The following is a 20,299-nucleotide window of genomic DNA, read 5'->3' as shown; positions in this document are numbered from 1 at the left end:
CAAACCAGAACTACAGTCTTTTTGATCTACACAAGCACTTCTTAGCATATACAAGGGGAAGCATTTTATGGCATTAAATCTATAACGTTTGAATCTCTAAAAACTGGAACATGGAATTTCATGTGATAGTAATGGATGGGGAAATCTGCTATGCCTGAGCAAAGCCAAAGTTAAAGAGCCTTTGGCAAGGGTGCTGCCCAGGCCAAGGGATGGTATCCTCCCCTGCAGAAAAGTGCTGGAAGAACCATAACTTCACTGATACAGCGGTCCACTGCCATGGCCCTTGCATTTGACTTCAACCTCTATGAGGCACAGGAGATATCTCAGCACCCCATTACGGCTGTCCGTCATCTGCCACCTCACGGACTCTCCATACCCTGACCACTGTGCCGTAAAACTGCACTGCATCTACTGCAATCCAGACTTTAAGACCTTCATTAATCAAAACACTACATCCCTATTGAGGAGAGCACTTATAAGCATGTGCTTAGGTCTCATTGACTTCAGTGGGTCTTAAGCAGATGTTTAGGTGCTTTATGGAATCAGTGCCTCAGAGCCCAAGGCACGGAGTGCAACATTTTTATACAGCACTGTATTAAAAGTAGACTATACTAAGCTATGATCCTGCTGAACATAAGATCCTTCAGGGGCAAATTCACTTACATTTTATTGATTTAGTTTCCTGTCTATCAATTTAAATGGAAAAAATAGCTGCTTGTTTTATTTATTTATTTTTGTCAGAAGAAATGTGCTGGTAAACTTTTGGGAGCAGATGCTTCCTGCTAGATGATTAAAAAAAAATGACATTAAAATGTCCATTCTCATTTCACTTAGCTTCATAACCAAACGATAAGAAAGAAAACATGGCAGTCCAATTTATAAATCTGGAAAGCTTTCATGGTAAGATACACACACATACGTGAAAGGTAACCGTTTCACCAAGCAAAAAATAATAGTACATAACCATGACTGACATTCTATAATTAACAGAATGCTCGGAGACGTTATCATCACAGGTCGAATAAGATGGTATAATTGGTCTGAAACAAGACATTCTTTCCTATGGGAAAACATTTTATACCACGATTAGTCACTGTGAACGTTTTGAAAATTGCTTAGAAAGAAGGTACGCAACACGAAGAAAAATATCCTCCTTCTCCTTACCCATCACCCTCTCAGTAGGACTATGCAGATGGCAAATACAGATGGTGATTGTGGATGTTTGAAATGGTTTGAATAAGGCAAGAACCTTTTCATGTTTAAAGAAAGTTCAGGAACCATTTGCTGCTCCCCCCCCCCCTTTTCCCCCCATATACTCATCCAGCTCCACAATTTTTTTTTTGCTTTCAGATTTGAAGCAAAAATATCATTACAATGTGGGCAGGAAAGATCTATTCTTACAGCATTTTCCATGCAGCTTACACCAAGATGTACGGGAAATCTTGTGAGAACATCTTTTTTTCTTCCTAATGAGACACTCAGGCCAATTTCCAAACAGGAGAAGTTCAGAAAAGTTTGACTCAACTCCAAAGCTCCAGATGCTTATGCTAGTATGAAGGTGGCTCCCCAGTCATACTGATGTTCATCCATAACTAGTATTAACACTATTAGCTATGAAAAGCTAGGCCATCTTACCATGCCTTCCCACTATTATCAAGTTCTTGGAGAAAATGTACATGTACACCGTATTGACTATATTTGAAATATGACTTTAAAGACCACAATTCCAAGTGAACAGGCAAAATGGGTAACTGCAGATCAAATTTAACTTAACTGACTTTATGGTTAAATACTGAATTGCACATTGAGAAGTAGGAATTAGCTTGCTCAGTGGACACATTTTTGAAGATGCATCCCCTGTGCTTACATTTGAAATGTAGCTGCAAGAGTTTAACTGATAAAGTATACACCTTAACCATGTCCCTGTGTCAACCTAAAGTATTGTTTGCAACTGAATACTCAACGTTTTCCATGATGTATAATGTATAGAACATGTTTAGTACACAGTAAAGATATTGTTGGGAAATATTGTAGAAGACTTTCATAGAAGTTACTACTAACAAGTATCTTTGTTAGAAATGCCCAGGGGTGCAATATAGACAGTATGATGGTGACAGCAATTGCTTGTTTTTCCACAAACAATATCCCAGTATGTTCTTTAGATATTTATAGGAAACTGAGATGGGAAAAAAAGTCACCTGGGTTTAAAAATAAAATAAAATGCTGTAGTGCATTATAGTTCTGAGAGGAATAATTAGTGAGGCAGTAGTGTAGACAGAGTAAAAAGGAATGCAAATATTTGATCTTCCTTTCAGTGAAGATGGTGGAGCTCATTTTAATGTGTGAAATGCGTTCAGCGGATTCATCGGAGACCTGGCCTGACAGACAAGAACTACAAAACGACGTACCAACAGAGGAGTTTCTTTTTCTTTACATAGTGTCTCCTTTATAAAGAACGTTTCTTTTCAAATTAAATGAGAACATAAATTCTAATCAGCAAGTTTTGTTAGCCCAGAAGGATGCCAATTAGGTTTCTAAACATCTGTACTGACACAAGGGCGATAACTAAGAGAAGAAGGATTAGAAAGTAAAGTCATAGAAAAAAGAAAAAAGAAACAAAAGTTGAGAAAGGAAAAAAGCATTATCTGGAAACCTGTGTGTGTTTGTGTTTGTTATATATCTACTTTATAGTATTTACACTTTTTATACAAAAGTGCATGTGTGTATTACAGATAATAAAGAGTTTGTGTGTGTACGTGCACACACACACAAATGGTGTTTATCGTATATTTATCCCACTACATAACTGATGTGTAAAAACTTACAAATAATTTTATCCTGGCAGAAAATGTATCATCACAAATAGTATAGAATAGCATAGCATAGCATGACAGCTAGGCAGATAGATAGGAGATGTCCAATTTTAGGAGAACCTCAGGGTATTTAGATTTAGCTTATTTTATATTGAACTGATGTCAAGTCTCTGAATCGTACCATCTATACATTTTTGTACATGGTCAGTGTATTGGTCCACCGGTGTTTCAGTTAGATATCAACAATGTTCAATTAAATGAGGAAACAGATAAGAAACTGTGACAGAAAGACTATCAGAATAGAATTCTTACCCTCTATGGTTGCTCTCTTAGGCAGAATGGTGATTGCTCCCTCAGCAATGTCTTCTTGCTGAATTAGTGGATTTATTTTGGAGCCCCAAGTGTCTGATCCCACCCACAGAAAATGACCGACTTGATCAGCCCTTTTTGCAGCTGCAAGGATCTGCCTGTAGAAAGACACATATAATTCATACGTGAATGCAAGATGAATGGAACAGTATTTAGTCACCCAGGAAAAACAACAAGGAGAGCAAGATTGCTGAATGAGCAGAAATAACATATCTGTAACTAACTTTTAGCTCAGAAATTTAACAATTCACATGATCACAAAGATTTCAGAACAGTCTATCTTCCTCTTTGTTCTTTTATTCTAAGGATGAACTCCTGGCCCCATTTAAGTCAGCTTGAGTTTTGCCACGGAGTTTCATGGAGACAGGATTTCATCTCAACTTTGTTGTGAAATCTTAGTAACAGTTGGAATAGTTACACCACTATCAACTGACAGAACCTTCACAACCCCCTGGTAATTTAGAAATTACACCACAAATGACTCTGGAATAAGCAGAGGTATTTCTGGTGAAGGGTAGATAGGGGATTTAATTGCTTTTAAATTAAATTATTAAAATATCCTGAAAAGCAAATGAAATCTGATCAGTGCAGGTGCTATTGAACGTCCAAGTCATTTTATCATTAACAGCTGCAATTAGCAACAGCAAATATATTGTTTATTAATATTAGCATTTATAGGGCACCCATCAGTGGAGTGTATATAGCAACTTCCGTGCAAGAAACTCAAATGTTTTACAACCATTTAATCATGAAGTCTCACAATCTCCCAGTGAGATAGGTTAGTGTTATCATTATCCTTGAGTCACAGAACTTTAAAGCTCTGAGCCTGCAACGCCTTGCACACTGGTGGAGTGCTGGCCCCACACAAAGCCCCCCACTGCAGCCAATGAGGCTCCGCACATATGTAGCTGTCTGCCGGCACACAGAATGTTCAAGTGATTAGTAATTTGTCCATAGTTGCAAAGTGAGTCAATCACAGAGTGAGGAGCAGAACGGAGGAGTTCTGATTCACAAATCCTTCCCATAGCCAGCTTATATTGAATTAAAACAAAACAATATCTGGATATATTTTAATATTTTGCCATAATTACATCAGTTTTGTTTACACACACGTGTAAAAGTGAAGTTACTGAAATGAAGAAATATCTATATATCGTAGGACGGGGTCAAATTTTGGGGAAAACAAAGTGGTGGCACTCTCTGCACTCTACTGCAACTCAGTCTCCACTAGTGCTTAATTTGTAATGAAAGAGGTGCCAGGGCTTAAGCTGTTTTTTTATGTTTTTTTTTTTACTTTCATAATTGACAGGGCAAGCTCAGAGGTGCCGGGGCTCAGCCCTGGCACAAATTAAGCATTGGTCTCTGTCCATTCAAAACCAACACGCTCCTCTCTAGGGTGATGGATAGAAGCTACTGAGGCACAATTAGATATCACAGAAGAGCAACACCAAATTTCACAGGTACCAATGATGGTGTACTGGGATCACTTACTGGAATTCAGGTCCCTCTTTGGGGCCCCACACTAGGGTACTGCACTGGTATGCCCAAAGATCTAGGATCTCTGTTGTAGCCCTGCACTGGTATGAACTAGGGTCTGGATTTTCTCACTGGGATGTTTCAGTGGGGACCTACATAGGGTCTGAGGGCTCTCACTGGAGTCCTTGCACTGAGATCTGATGGATGTCCTACACTGCATCCTAAGGTCCTGCAATGGAATGTTCTAGGGTCCCAGTCTGGAATCCTGCACCGGGGTGTCTCACCAGGGTCTTTCCGGAGCTCTTGTCTTTCTTGTCCTGCACTGGAACATTGTAGGATGCCAGTCAGTAGTCTCTCACAGGTGAGTGCTAGGGTACCTCACTGGTGTCTGGGGTCCTGCACTGGGCTGTACTCCTGCTACAGCAGCAACAGCTCCTTGGACGTTTTCCTCTGGCTGCCCAGTAGGGAAGGGACCCTGGCAGCGATGGAGCCTCCAGCTCCAGCAGCGGCAGAAGCTCTAGATTCAGTGGTGCTCCCTATGCTCCAAGCTGGTGGGGAAGCAACTGCCTGAGAGGAGGCTCTTATATTAATGTGACACAGCTGCATTGCTAAAGTTTTGTATCACAGCCTCATACAGGCCAGTGGAATCAAAAGAGTTGTGAAGGGGTAGAGCAAAATGGTGGCAGCTCAGCATGGTTCTGGTATAGCATTTGCTTCTAAGCCCTGGTGAAGGAATCAGAGCTTTGCAAAGTATGGGTGGCTCTTGCCTCCAGGTCAAGACATTCCAGATACTATTGTAAGAATCAGTGGCTTTTCCCTACTATTTATACTAGACAGAGTCCTTTGAGCAAAAGTCCACTTCTGCCCAGGTGAAAGAGTAGTGATATTATAAATGATCTTGCTTAGAATAGTAGTATATTGAGGTTTAAGAGATGAATGGAAATTATTTGTGCATTAACTAGTCACTGTAAGACACAGGTTGGTTAAATTCAGCTCTTCATCCTTCCCATGTAGATATGCTGACTTTTGTGAAGTTTATTGAAGAGAGTGGGGTCTTTCAGATGAATCTTTAAGAGCCAACATCCTGTCTGCTATGTAAAAATATTAATGATCCCTTGATGTTATTTATAATACTAAAGATTCAGTTTTGTGACCTTGGTCAAAATTCCTTTCCCCCATCCCTGTTGTGCAGAATTCTGTGTGTTTGTTGCATGGCTTGCTATCACTTTCCTATAGCAGAGTTGGCTGAATGTCAACACTGGATAACATAATCCTGTATCCCTTAAGTGAGGATAACTTGCATTTAGATCCAATGGGAGTTTTGTATTCAAAGGAACTACATAACAAAGCCCTCAGATTATAAAGAGCTTTGGGATCACCTGGGGTGCGATACGATATAGGAAAAAAATGCAGGACAATACTATTTATTTTAGGCTGAATTTGAAATTGTAATAGTTATGCACATCTTATTTCCTTTCATTATTAAATTAATTTCTTATCATAAGAGTAAAAATGCCTACCAAGAAATCATTTTCCCATCTAGGGTATAGCGAAATATAGACTCATAGAACCATAGAACTGGAAGGGACCTTGAGAGGTCATCTAGTCCAGTTTCCTGCACTCAAGGCAACACTAAGTATTATCTAGACGATCCCTGACAGGTGTTCGTCCAACCTGCTCTTAAAAATCCAAGATTCCACAACCTCCCTAAGCAATTTATTCCAGTGCTTAACCACTCTGACAGTTAGGAAGTTTTTCCTAATGTCCAACCTAAACCACCCTTGCTGCAATTTAAGCCCATTGCTTCTTGTCTTATCCTCAGAGGTTAAGAAAAACAATTTTTCTCCCTTCTCCTTGTAACAACCTTTTATGTACTTGAAAACTATTATCACATCCCCTCTCAGTCTTTTCTTCTCTAGACTAAACAAACCCATTTTTTTTCCAGTCTTCCCTCATAGGTCATGTTAGCTAGAGCTTTAATCATTTTTGTTGCTCTTCTCTGGACTTTCTCCAATTTGTCCACATCTTTCCTAAAACGTGGCACCCAGAACTGGACACAATATTCCAGTTGAGGCGTAATCAGTGCGGAGTAGAGCGGAAGAATTACTTCTTGTGTCTTGCTTACAATACTCCTGCTAATACATACCAGAATGATGTTCGCTTTTTTTACAACAACATTACACTGTTGACTCATATTTAGCTTGTGATCCATTATGACCCCTTTCCACAGTACTCCTTCCTAGGCAGTCATTTCCTATTTTGTATGTGTGCAACTGATTATTCCTTCCTAAGTGGAGTACTTTGCATTTGTCCTTATTGAATTTCATCGTATGTACTTCAGACCATTTCTCCGGTTTGTCCAGATCACTTTGAATTTTAATCCTATCCACTAAAGGACTTGCAACCCCTCTCAACTTGGTATCATCTGCAAACTTTATAAGTGTACTATCTATGCCATTATCTAAATCATTGATGAAGATATTGAGCAGAACCAGACCCAGAACTGATCCCTGTGGGAGCCCATTGGTTATGCCCTTCCAGCATGACGGTGAACCACTGATAACTACTCTCTGGGAACGATTTTCCAACCAGTTATGCATCCACCTTATAGTAGCACCATCCAAGTTGTATTTCCTTAGTTTGTTTATGAGACAGTCATGAGAGACAGTATCAAAAGCCCTACTAAAGTCAAGATATACCACATCTACCACTTCCCCGCTATCTACAAGAGTTGTTACCATGTCAAAGAAAGCTGTTAGGTTGGTTTGACATGATTTGTTATTGACAAATCCATGATGACTGTTATTTATCACCTTATTATCTGCTAAGTGTTTGCAAGTGATTGCTTAATTATTTGCTCCATTATCTTTCCGGGTACAGAAGTTAATCTGACTGGTCTGTAATTCCCCGGGTTGTCCTTATTTCCCTTTTTATGGATGGGCACTATATTTGCCCTTTTCTAGTCTTCTGGAATGTCTCCAGTCTTCCATGACTTTTCAAAGATAATTGCTAATGGCTCAGATATCTCCTCAGTCAGCTCCTTGAGTATTCTAGGATGCATTTCCATCAGGCCCTGGTGATTTGAAGATATCTATCTTGTCTAAGTAATTTTTGACTTGTTCTTTCCCTATTTTAGTCTCTGATCCTACCTCATTTTCACTGGCATTCACTATGTTAGACACCCACTTGCCACCACCCTTCTCGGTGAAAATCGAAACAAAGAAGTCATTAAGCACCTCTGCTATTTCCACATTTTCTGTTATTGTCTTGCCCCCCTCATTGAGTAACGGGCCTACTCTGTCCTTGGTTTTCCTCTTGCTTCTAATGTATTTGTAGAATGTTTTCTGGTTTCCTTTTATGTCTCTAGCTAGTTTGATCTCGGTTTGTGCCTTGGCTTTTATAATTTTGTCCCTACGTACTTGTGTTATTTGTTTATATTCATCCTTTGTAATTTGACCGAGTTTCCACTTTTTGTAGGACTCTCTTTTGAGTTTTAGATCATTGAAGATCTCCTGGTTAAGCCAGGGTGGTCTCTTGACATACTTCCTATCTTTCCTATGCACTGGGATAATTTGCTCTTGTGCCCTTCATAATGTCTCTTTGAAAAACTGCCAACTGTCTTCAGTTGTTTTTCCCCTTAGACTTGCTTCCCATGGGATTTTACCTACCAACTCCCAGAGTTTGCTAAAGTCTGCCTTCTTGAAATCCATTGTCTTTATTTTGCTGTTCTCCCGCCAATCATTCCTTAGAATCATAAACTCTACCATTTCATGATCACTTTTGCCCAATTTGCCTTCCACTTTCAAATTCTCAACCAGTTCCTCCCTATTTGTCAAAATCAAATCTAAAACAGCCTCCCCGCAGTAGCTTTCTCCACCTTCCGAAATTAAAAAAAATTCTCCAGTACATTCCAGGAACTTGTTGGATAATCTGTGCCCTGCTGTGTTATTTTCCCAACAGATATCTGGGTAGTTGAAGTCCCCCATTACCACCAAGTCCTGTGATTTGGACGATTTTGTTAGTTGTTTTAAAAAATCCTCATTCACCTCTTCTTCCTGGTTTGGTGGTCTGTAGTAGACCCCTACCATGACCTCACCCTTGTTTTTTTTTTACCCCTTTTAACCTTACCCAGAGACTTTCAACAATATACTATGTATTCTTCTGCTATCTCTCTATAAAGTGATCCACAGGTTCCTAAAAATAGATCACTCCATTACATTTCTCTGTACAGTCTTATTTACTTTGCCTACTCCATAAAGCCAGCAAGCACAAATGTATTAATTTTCTCAGTCACACTTACTTTATATCCTCATCGTTGGCAAAAATAACGATGGCCCTGGCATTGGGAGTGTCCAGGAGCTGCTTGATAATTTTATCAAAGTCAATGGTCTTCTCTTTGCGATCCTGGGGAATTTTCAGTGACTGGGCAATGCAGAGCCCACCTGTTTAGAGAAAAAGAAGAAGAAAAAAATCTGTAAATGAACAGCAAGGAGAAGAGTGTGGAAAATACACAGAAGTTGGAGAAGAAAATAAAAATCAGTATTCGATCACCATCCTGAGGAAGTAGTTAAGCTCATGTTAAGCCCTGTAATCCAGTCTTGGTTTTTTGTTGTTGTTCTTTTTTCTCTTTGGAAGTGTATGCTATGTGACAGGATACATACAATATGCATGGGTGGATAGAGTCACAAATGGACAAAAAATAAACCATGCATGTAGCATTCATGCAAGGTTCATGCACTTGGCAACATTCAGGGCACACCCGGAGTGTTGTGTAGGAGCAGTGCACACACGGCTCCTCTCAAGGGCATGAACCTTGGAATCTCGCCCAGATGACATGAACCGTGGGAAGCCTCCCAGGACTGGGCTCAAGGCCCGAGAGCAAAGAATGCGGTAGATAGAAATTGGTAAATAAGAATATTATACAAAGCCAGTGTATTCCTTTTATCTATCGGAGAATGTAATGGGCGGGGGGAGAGAGAAAAATAAAGGAGAGGGTGGAAAAGCTGACAGGCAGACCAGCCCGTCGGCAGACCAGCCTGCTTGCTTGCTTAAAGCTTGTCCTGTCTTGTATTTGAACCGCAACACATGCAAAAGAGAAAAAACAAACTAACCAGACAGTAAAGAGATGATGGAAATGGACAAGATAAAAAAAAATACTGAAATAAAGTAAACTGGAAGGCAATGGAGGTTGATAATGGCAGAGACAAACATACAAAATACTGAACAAGTTTATTTGGCGTAACAGCTTTAATTTTTTTTAACTGCATAAATAGAAAGAAAATCAAAAGAAACCGTTCTGACGAGTTAAATCAAAACAGGAATAATACAGAAGTCCAAATATTGTGAATACACAGAGGCCAATCTCACACATGCTTGTTCATGCAGGTGTCCACCTTTAAAGTGAATGGGGTTACCCCATCTGAATAAAAATTCATGGGAGAGTAAACATTTGCAGGATTTAACCCACAGTTAGTAACCAGAATTAAAGAACAATAATTGCAGCCAGTATAATGGTCGCAAAACAGAAAGCCCGGATGCAAAAGCTACTCTACAAACATAATTCACTTAATTAGGTTTAATTTATTAATCTTGTTTTAGAAAAATAGTTTCATTTACTATTTTACATCTTCTGTCGAGTTCTTCACATCAAGGGGCGGGGGATGGATTCATATGAATGTGTTTTTTCTTTTGTTACCTAATTATAATATCTATCATCTTAGATACAAACTCTCTCTCCCTCAAAATACTTCATAGTGTTAATTAATAAATTCTCAGATATGCATAATAGAAAACAGCAGTGAGGATGAGTAATTAAGTACTTGAAGCAAAAGAGAAAAGAGATGTTTTCAGATAAGGTTTAAAATAAAGGGAGAATTGATGAGGAAGATTGAAACTCTGTTCCAGAGCAAAGGAGCAGTGGAGAAGACGACTCACACACCACCATGGGCAAAATCTCGAATTATATTTCTCACTGCAAAAGAATAACTCCCTCAATCTGGAATTTTTTTTGTGGGTAGGGGCCACTACAGAGAGACTAAATATTGAAAGAAAAACCCTCATGTAGCCAAGCACATCTGTGAATAAATGTGTGGACTTAATACAGCCAAAGATACCAGTAGATGGGCCCTGCATTGAAGTGGACAGAGAAAGCAATTAATATCTACTTGCCACTAAGTGACTTTAGTTTGATGACCAAGCTCACTCTCTCCCCCTCTGTCTCTTAGAATGAAAAATCTCTCTGCCTAAGGAGAGCTTATTAGCTGTGACTTTAAGGCACTGTTACTGTAAGGCCTCTCTGGCACTCCATCCAGCCATGATTTCCACTTTGTATCTCCCTCAAAAGCCTCCCATTTCTCCTGTAAGTAAGATTTGGGAACTTGGGAGAATTCATTGGGGCGGGGGAGGTGAAAGCAGATTGCTGCAAAGTGCCAGACCTGTCACTTGAAAATATATACACTCCAGCTACAATGTCCTTTCAAGAGGCTCCTACTCTGACATAGCAGTGAACAGAAGTAGGCATATTTCACAGTGTCAAGACTAAGGAGCCTTAGTGTCTTAGATGGAACCATTATTTAGACATATCTGAAGCTAGTGCTGAGGTGCTCTGTAATCCAATATAACTCTCCATAACTTAGATACAGAGATAAATCAGCAAATTTCAAGCTACCATCAGAGGGGGAACCAGAGACGTGCACAGAAAATCGTGGATGTGGACAATGAGCATATTTTAAAGTCGGTATCATCAAGAAACTTTAAGATCTCTTTAGGCTGGGAAGGAAGATTGCTTTACAACAGGCTGTCCTCAAGTGTGCACGACAAGATGCAGATATTGTAATGTTTCCCTGCTCTGCAGGTTGATGGGAGGAGAGAGTGGAGATAAAGACACAGAGGAAGGTGCGGGGAGATGAGGTTGAGAGCTGTAATCAATGACAAAGGCATTTCTGTATTGAAGGCTCCAGCTTCAGTAAAGATTGTTTGAATCCACAGAAACATTATCCTTCAGATAGGCCAGCTGATACACTGTTATGACAAAGCTGGTAATGAAATTACTAGTTGATATTGAATAAATGGGTTATATTTGCTACAATAGTACTTGATAGAAAAGCTTAAATACCCAGGACTTCAGATGTTGCAGCCACACCTCAGATAGATATTATGTATTCTGTGGGTCACACACTTTCTGCTGTCTGCATGGAAGAGAGGCAAAATCCAGCTACAACAGACACTGGTTACCACTGAATGTGTCTGAGGAATCTCTTTGTGTAGAGCAGCTGGGTAGAAGGAGAACTAGGTCCGGGTCCATTTGAACTAGAACCAAAGGCCAGGCCTATGGTCAGTACTGAGAACAAAGGACTCTGATTTGGGACTAAAGGAATTCCTAGGTGACAGTACAGGGGCCAGAAAGACCTAGGGTTCTTAAAGCAGGATAATGTCTGAGGGTGCTGCTACAGGGCTACACACAGAAGTATCTTGGCTGACACTTTTGAAAACCGAATGGCCAGTGTGAAGTTTTGCTGTCATTTTTGCTACCTCTGTTTAAGGGTAACAGGACTGATTTGCATTTTGTGAACATAAATTTAGGGGAATATGCCCTAAATTTATATCAAAGTCTCTACCACCAGAGAAAATAACCCACCAACAAACAAACAAAAAAATTCCCCAAACAAATCTGGCAACAATATTATTTGCTTTTTTGGCCCTTCTTTGTCTCACCCCAATCCAAACAGACCAGCACACTGCAAGAGAGCAAAATCTATTTTAAAGTAATGGCAAGGAGACACACAAATGCTAGACAAATGTAATCAGCTAGTGTTTCTATTCGAGCTTATAAACTCATTTTGAAGAGTTTAAATCTATATTGAAGAGCTCATTACAGATAGTCATATGTCATTTTTAATTCCGTAACAATAATATATTCCTAATGAATTGGATGGGGAATGGACAAAAAATATGCCTTACTGTTACAACTTGTCCAAGTGGCATATATAGCATAAATGTCACTTTCTTGTACTCAACGTGCACTCCTAAGACAAGAGGAAATGCACAGTTATTTAAACTGTCAAATTAATTCACAGTATTCCTGAGGTAAAGCCCTCAGAGGGAATTAAGTGGTAAAATTGTAAAAGTTGCAAATTAAGGATTTTGTCACAGGACCCCTGCAGTACTATATTACCCTTCACTGAAGAAGAAGAAAAACTGACAAATGCTCTGAGTAGCTACAAACTGCCATAGCAATTACAGTGAATCTCATAGTTCTTTAAGTTAAACTGATCCTGGATCATTCCGCTGATAAGTAACTTCATGGCACACCGATCGCAGCTATAAACACAATCTATAAACACAGCAGTACCAAGGAACCTTGGAGTCATCTCACAGATTGGTTTCCACTAAGAATAATGCTCTAGATCCATTGCTCACTGAGAGATTTTTGTTGCTGTTTTTGTCTAGTGACTTAAGAGGGAAATAATTGACATGTTGCAACCTAATGCAGACGTCCTTTGTAGTGATAAATGGCAAATGGAAGGCATCTGAAAAGATTTGGATTGCAGTACATTTGAGAAGCTTGCTGGCTTTCAAGCAATGCTGCAAGCAGACACCATGTTCCCCCCATCTTGCTATCCTCAGTACAGTATGTTCATCCCAGAAGGCAGATGCCGGATAGTCAAGTTTCCATTATGCTTGGAGAAGGGGAGATATAGTATTCTGGAAGCATAAACATGGTCCCTTTAGAAGTTTGAACAAGCAGCTGCCTCATTAAGATTTTGATTCTTTTTCGCACTAATGACATCATCCAAATATGAAAGGGGAGGGAGTAGAAATGGAAATGTTCTGGAAACATTGAAGGGCATAATTCATTCTCCCTTTGATGTGTACTGAGTATCTCCCATCAGTGTCAACAGGATTTCTGCAAGTGCATGAGCTTGGAGAATAGCTCCTTGATTAATAAAAGTATTTTTTTCTTTTTTCTCCCCATAGCAGATGTTGGGGAGATTTGTGGCTAGTAATATAAATGATCTTTAAGAATTCTGCCATTTTCCTGGTATAGTCAAATAGATGGTTAAGAAGACCACAGTTCAAGATGGGTTTTTGATTGTGTCCTCAAATATTGGTACATGGCCATTTTGCACATGCTTTTTGGGTAGCAAATCTGATTCACATGTACAGAATCTGATTCACATATATAGAATAGCCGTATGCCTTAGTGAAACAAGCTGTTGTATTCATGCAAACAGGTGCATTAAAAGGCAAGTTGAGGACAGCAATTTGACACACATCGTATATTACTAAAGTTTCCCAAATCGTTGTTCCAACAGCCAAACACCACTTACCTAACCCTGATCCTTTGGAGACCTGTTCATGTGTTTGCAGGATGATGGCAACCACTTCTTGAAACTCTTTTCTCTACCTTGCTATTCATAGAATTCTAACAGAGTCTTCTTTCTGGCATTTTTTTTAACCCCTTCTCTAGCAGAACCAAATAGTTTTGCGGTACAAAAAGTCTATGAATAGACTACCAGAAATAGACCTGACAGAGACATTCTCCAAATATGCCTTTGTTCATCTTATAAGGAATTCAGATAGAACACTGATCCACAACAAGGAGAGAGCACAAGACAAACTGTTTCCTCCAAACAATAACTTGAAAATTCCTTTGTTTTACAGTTACTTGCTTTCCCAGTGGTATGAGCCTTTCTGGCAAACAGACCCAATTGTTTTAATTTGTTCCAGTCATAACCTTTCCCAAAACTGCAAGACCCTGGAAGTAGCGAGAGCAAACCCACAACAACATTTAGACTGAAACTCTCTAACAAGATCTCCAAATCTTTTTTTAGCAAACAAAACAAAGCTTGCCTTTTCTGTCTTGACTGGTAGAAAATGCGGAAGGCTCTGATTTGCCACTCTGGGGAATTCTGACACAGGTAGCATTAGTTCTTGGGAGTCTTGGTAACAAGCTCAACCACATGGGAAAAGTTAGGGGCTATGACATTTCAACAGTTCACTACTGCTTGGAGGCCTGTGCATGAACAGATTATGGGACTGATCAAGGTATCTGTCCGGATTATGGATCCTTTGCTTGTCATCACTGGGTTGAATTGAGTCATTTTTAAGACATCTCCTCCATTTTTGTGCACAAAATGCAGAGCGAATGAACACCAATCACATAATATGTTTGTTCCCTAAAGTTTCTTAATCTGGTCTGTTTTCAAATGGTCCGATGTAACATGCTTTACTTCACAGCACACAATCTGTGTCATCCTGCAGTAGGTGTCAGTGTGCTATTTATTTTGCCATTCTTCACTGGGGCAAGGCAAAGACATTAACATCAGCCCAACTATACAATGGTATAGTTTCACCTCTTCGAGCGGTGACTGCAACATGTAAGGCAATATCAAATCTGGGTGAGACATGAATTTTAACACATGAACACAATAGCAGAGCCAATGCCAGTCATGTGAATGCAAAGGAACAACCATTGCTGTGGAAAGGATTTTAAAGGTCTTTTAAAATTCAGCAAAGTGTATTCAAATTGCAGCTAGTCTTCTATGTGCTGCTATTTAAGAAATTGACATCTATGTGATTCAAGCTTAATTCCTGGGAAGCCTCAGAGATAAATGAAAGAGCATTTTAGGAATAACTCTGTTACACTGCCTCTTCATTTTGCGGAACCTCTCTCTGGCTTTATTGCTTGTAGTTTTCCTAGGTCACTTATTGACATTTGTGCACCTGAAAGAACTTGCTTCACACTGGCAAAAAATCTGGCTTAGCCCATTTGAAACCATGTTTGAACTTTGTAACCATTGCAAATGTTCCCCTTCCTTTTTTCTTTAAAGTATGCCAGAAGGAACAAGCTCTTAGTGCTGATGTACTTAGCAAAGGGCCAGCCAAATATTTCATGCAGAAGGTTCTATCCATGCTCCAGCTCTAATGTATGGTCCAAAGAATAAATGAATGAACAAAATTCAAATATGAGGTGGAAATAATTTAGGGAGGGGAAAGAAGTTTGGCTCCCATAGGTATTTATTTATTTGGATTTTTTTTTTTAAACTCCAAACCATGCATCCAAGACTCTGAACAACCTTTTCATACATTTAAAAACAATACAACATGGGGCATTACAGACCACATAGGGTTAAGCGCTAGGGTGGCCACCTCCAGGACCTCCTTCCTCAGGCAGACAGTGCTGTCAGAAGTTAAGTCAAGTCCTTCTATTGTAAAAAATAAATGTAAAACCTAGGCATTTGGAAAAGGAAAGAGCAAGTGGGTGTCTGCTATAGACCACCAGACCAGAAGGATGAGGTGGATGAGGCTTTCTTTGGACAACTAACAGGTTTCCAGATCACAGGCCCTGGTTCTCACGGGGGACTTCAATCACCCTGACATCTGCAGGGAGAACAATACAGCGGCGCACAGACAATCCAGGAAGTTTTTGGAGAGGGTTGGGGACAACTTCCTGGTGCAAGTGTGGGAGGAATCAACTAGGGACTGCACTCCTCTTGAACTGCTGCTCACAAACAGGGAAGAATTGGCAGGGGAGGTAGAACTTGGTGGCAACCTGGGCAGCAGTGACCATGAGATGGTTGAGTTCAGGATCCTGACAAAAGGAACAAAGGAGAGCAGCGGAATATGGACCCTGGACTTCAGAAAAAGTAGACCGACTTCCTCAGGGAACTGATGAGCAGGATCCCCTGGGTGGCTAAAAGGAGTCCAGGAGAACTGGCTGTATTTTAAAGAAGCCTTATTGAGGGTGCAGAAACAAACCATCCCTATGTGCAAAAAGAATAGCAAATATGTCAGGCGACCAGCTTGGCTTAACAGAGAAAACTTCGGTGAGCTTAAACACAAAAAGGAAGCTTACAAGAAGTGGAAACTTGGACAGATGACTAGGGAGGAGTATAAAAATATTGCTCAAGCATGCGGGGTGTAATCAGGAAGGCCAAAGCACAACTGGAGTTTCAGCTAGCAAGGAATGTGAAAGGTAAAAAGGAGGGTTTCTACAGGTATGTTAGCAACAAGAAGATGGTCAGGAAAAGTGTAGGACCCTTCCTGAATGGGGGAGGCAACCTAGTGACAGATGATGTGGAAAAAGCTGAAGTGCTCAATGCTTTTTTCGCCTCTGTCTTCACAGACAAGGTCAACTCCCAGACTGCTGCATGGGGGATCACAGTAAGGAGAGGAGGTGAGCAGCCCTCAGTGGCGAAAGGAGAGGTTAAGGGCTATTTAGAAAAGCTGGACATGCACAAGTCCATCGTCCTGGACCTAATGCATCTGAGGGAGTTGGCTGATGTGATTGCAGAGCCATTGGCCATTATTTTTGAAAACTCCAGGCGACTGGAAGAGGTACCAGATGATTTAAAAAAAGGCAAACATAGTGCCCATCTTTTAAAAAGGGAAAAAGGAGAATCCGGGCACCTACTGACTGGGCAGCCTCACCTCTGTCCCTGGAAAAATCATGAAACAGGTCAAAATAGATTCCTTGAGGAAGCACTTGGAAGGTGATCAGGAACAGTCAAAATGGATTCACCAAGGGTAAGTCATGCCTGACCAACCTGATTGCCTTCTGTGATGAGAAAACTGACTGTGGATATGGGGAAAGCGGTGGATGTGATATATCTCAACTTTAGCAAAGCTGTTGATACGGTCGCCCACAGCATTCTTGCCAGCAAGTTAAAGAAGTATGGATTGGATGAATGGATTATAAGGTGGAGAGAAAGCTGGTTAGATTGTCTGGCTCAACGGGTAGCGATCAACAGCTATATGTCTAGTTGACAGCTGGTATCAAGCAGAGTGTCCCAGGGGTTGATCTTCGTTGATTATCTGGATGATGGGATGGATTGCACCCTCAGCAAGTTCGTGGATGACACTAAGCTGGGGGGAGAGGTAGATACACTGGAGGGTAGGGATAGGGTCCAGAGTGACCTAGACAAATTGGAGGATTGGGCCAAAAGAAATCTGATGAGGTTCAACATGGACAAGTGCAGAGTCCTGCACTTAGGATGGAAGGATCCCATGCACTGCAACAGACTAGGGACCGACTGGCTAGGCAGCAGTTCTACAGAAAAGGACCTGGGGATTATAATGGATGAGAAGCTGGATATGAGTCAAGTGTGCCCTTGTTGCCAAGAAGGCTAATGGCATATTGGGCTGCACTAGTAGCAGCATTGCCAGCAGATGGAGGGAAGTGATTATTCCCTTCTATTCAGCACTGGTGTGGCCAGATCTGGAGTATTGCATCCAGTTTTGGGCCCTCCACTACAGAAAGGATGTGGACAAATTGGAGAGAGTGCAGCAGAGAGCAAGAAAAATGATTAGGAGGCTGGGGCACATGACTTATGAGAAGAGGCTGAGGGAACTGGGCTTATTTAGTCTGCAGAAGAGAAGAGTGAGGGGGGATTTGATACCAGCCTTCAACTACCTGTAGGGGGGTTCCAAAGAAGATGGAGCTCAGCTGTTCTCAGTGGTTGCAGATGACAGAAGATGGAGCAATGATCTCAGGTTGCAGTGTGAGAGGTCTAGGTTAGATATTAGGAAAAACTATTTCACTAGGAGGGTGGTGAAGCACTGGAATGGGTTACCTAGGGAGGTGGTGGAATCTCCATCCCTTGACTTTTTTAAGGCCTGACTTGACAAAGCCCTGGCTGGGATGATTTAGTTGGGGTTGGGCCTGCTTTGAGTAGGGGGTTGGACTAGATGACCTCCTGAGGTCTCTTCCAACCCTAATCTTCTATGATTCTATGAAGTATATGATACTGACAGTGAAGTTCTGATTTAACCACTGCGGGCAAGATAATTTTGAATTAAAGATTAAATTTTGGCTTGACTCTAAAGCTCCCTGGGATACATACAGATCTAGACTACAGCCATTTTGTTCTCAGAGTTCAAGACAGATTGTCGGGAGAGCTGCACCTCATAGTTTCCTATAGTCTTTTCTTTTCTCTTTGTTTTTTTGTCATTTTAGGCTGGGATTTGCAAAGCAGCCTAAAGGATGAAGTGAGCTGTAGCTCACGAAAGCTTATGCTCAAATAAATTTGTTAGTCTCTAAGGTGCCACAAGTACTCCTTTTCTTTCTAAAGGAGTCAGGAGCTCATCAATGCCATTGAATTTCAGTGGTATTTGGGTGCCTAACACTTGAAAATCTTTTCTGTAATCTTTTCATAAAAGTCATCCTCAATTAAAGTGTCTGCTTGCTTCTCACCTATGGAAAGACATAGTTGAGCCATACTGAAAAGGGAGTTTAAGATTATGTACCAATGAAGCCAATGGAAAAGTTTAATCATTAGATGATATTGTGGGCTCTTCATGGCAGGGAAAGTCTTTACTAAATATATACTTATATTATATATAATTATTAATAATAATACATTGTACCTGCCCAAAAAAAATGACAATCTAACTCTGGCAAAAAACAAACATGGAGGAATAATGCAGGAGCATGAAGGTGTGGAAATCCCATTGGTGAGAATAGAGAGGAAAGATTCTGTACTGCATGTCACAGCACAGCAGAGAAGGTCCAACTCAGCGCTAGTAAAGGTGTCTTTAAGCACTTACCCAGATTCTGGGCTAGCTGCAGGCTGATGCAGACCTCAGTAGAAATTACAATAACCTTGTAGGCTGCCCTAGGTTATAACCACCCTCCCCATGTGCCAACAGTCTGCTCTGCAACCTGGAATAGCTCAGAATATCTGTAGGATTTAAAAGTCTATCTGGGGACTGACCAGACCTGACACTGCTTAGCTTAGGAGAACTGGCCAAGCCATAGGTCAAGGCTGCCTGTGTCCAGTCCAACTACAGCATGGCTGTTCCCTTCAGCATCTTATTTCAATATGTCTACTCCAGTGTTATCCGACAGAAATAATAATTATTGTAATTAAAAATTACAAATATCCACTGCACCAGGCCTTTTAGGAGGTCCAGGAAAACAGTAATAGCAACAAAAGGACCCCACATTTACAGGCATGAAACACACATTTTGCTCCCAAATTCTACTTTTAAAATGAAAACTTTTCTGAGCACAAGTGGTTAAGGAGGAAGAAACATTAGCACCAGCTAATCCCTGTGCAAAGAGAAGATTCTTTTGTTTCACTTTGATCCTTACAATGGCCACTGTGCTCTCACATTCTGCCAGAGGAGTTTTAATTGATAAAGTGAGGCTGGAAACCCAGGGGCTTCAATCTTAAGATACTGCTTAGAGTGCAGGGATAAAAGGGGAAAGTATGAAACAGAATGGTAAGTGGTGACCAGAAGGCTGGGTATAAGTATGAAGAGTACAGTGAGTTCACAGAGCCAAATGACAAACTGAAAGACTACTTTTGTAGTAAATGGGATGCCATGACATCTGTTTTCTAGTTCCTGCTTTTACTTTGAGCAGGATGGCTCATTGGGAGAAATCACTTTCCTCAATTACTGTCAAGAACAGCTCCCCAAAACCATTGTCTCCCCAGTGGCACAGAACATGGGCTTTTTGGTTTGTTTCTTTCCCCCTCCTCTCCACCCTGCCCCCAAGTACGTATTTTATAACTGCCTCAATTTTTCCTTCCATTATATATATTTGTTTCATTCTGAAAAATTAGTCAAACAAGTTGACTTTTAACATTCACAGTTTGTGGCAAGGGAGCTTTAGAAAACTCTCTAACAATAAGGAT

General features: G+C 40.6%; 1 protein-coding gene across 5 annotated transcripts in view; it reads right to left on the bottom strand.

Moving 5' to 3' along the window:
• GRM7 (glutamate metabotropic receptor 7) overlaps positions 1-20,299 on the bottom strand; it is a 573,787-nt gene that overhangs the window by 252,421 nt on the left and 301,067 nt on the right. For all 5 annotated transcript variants that reach the window (XM_043551538.1, XM_007061278.4, XM_043551537.1 and 2 more), the window contains exons 3-4: positions 8,959-9,100; positions 3,126-3,280 (exon numbers count right to left, since the gene is read on the bottom strand). In XM_043551538.1, coding sequence (XP_043407473.1) covers positions 3,126-3,280; positions 8,959-9,100 — 297 coding nt within the window. The remainder of the gene's footprint in view (positions 1-3,125; positions 3,281-8,958; positions 9,101-20,299) is intronic.

The sequence above is a fragment of the Chelonia mydas genome, chromosome 7 (assembly GCF_015237465.2).
Source record: "Chelonia mydas isolate rCheMyd1 chromosome 7, rCheMyd1.pri.v2, whole genome shotgun sequence".
Classification (NCBI taxonomy): domain Eukaryota; kingdom Metazoa; phylum Chordata; order Testudines; family Cheloniidae; genus Chelonia; species Chelonia mydas.
Note: the sequence above shows the minus strand (reverse complement) of the source record. Positions and strands in the feature narration are given on the sequence as shown.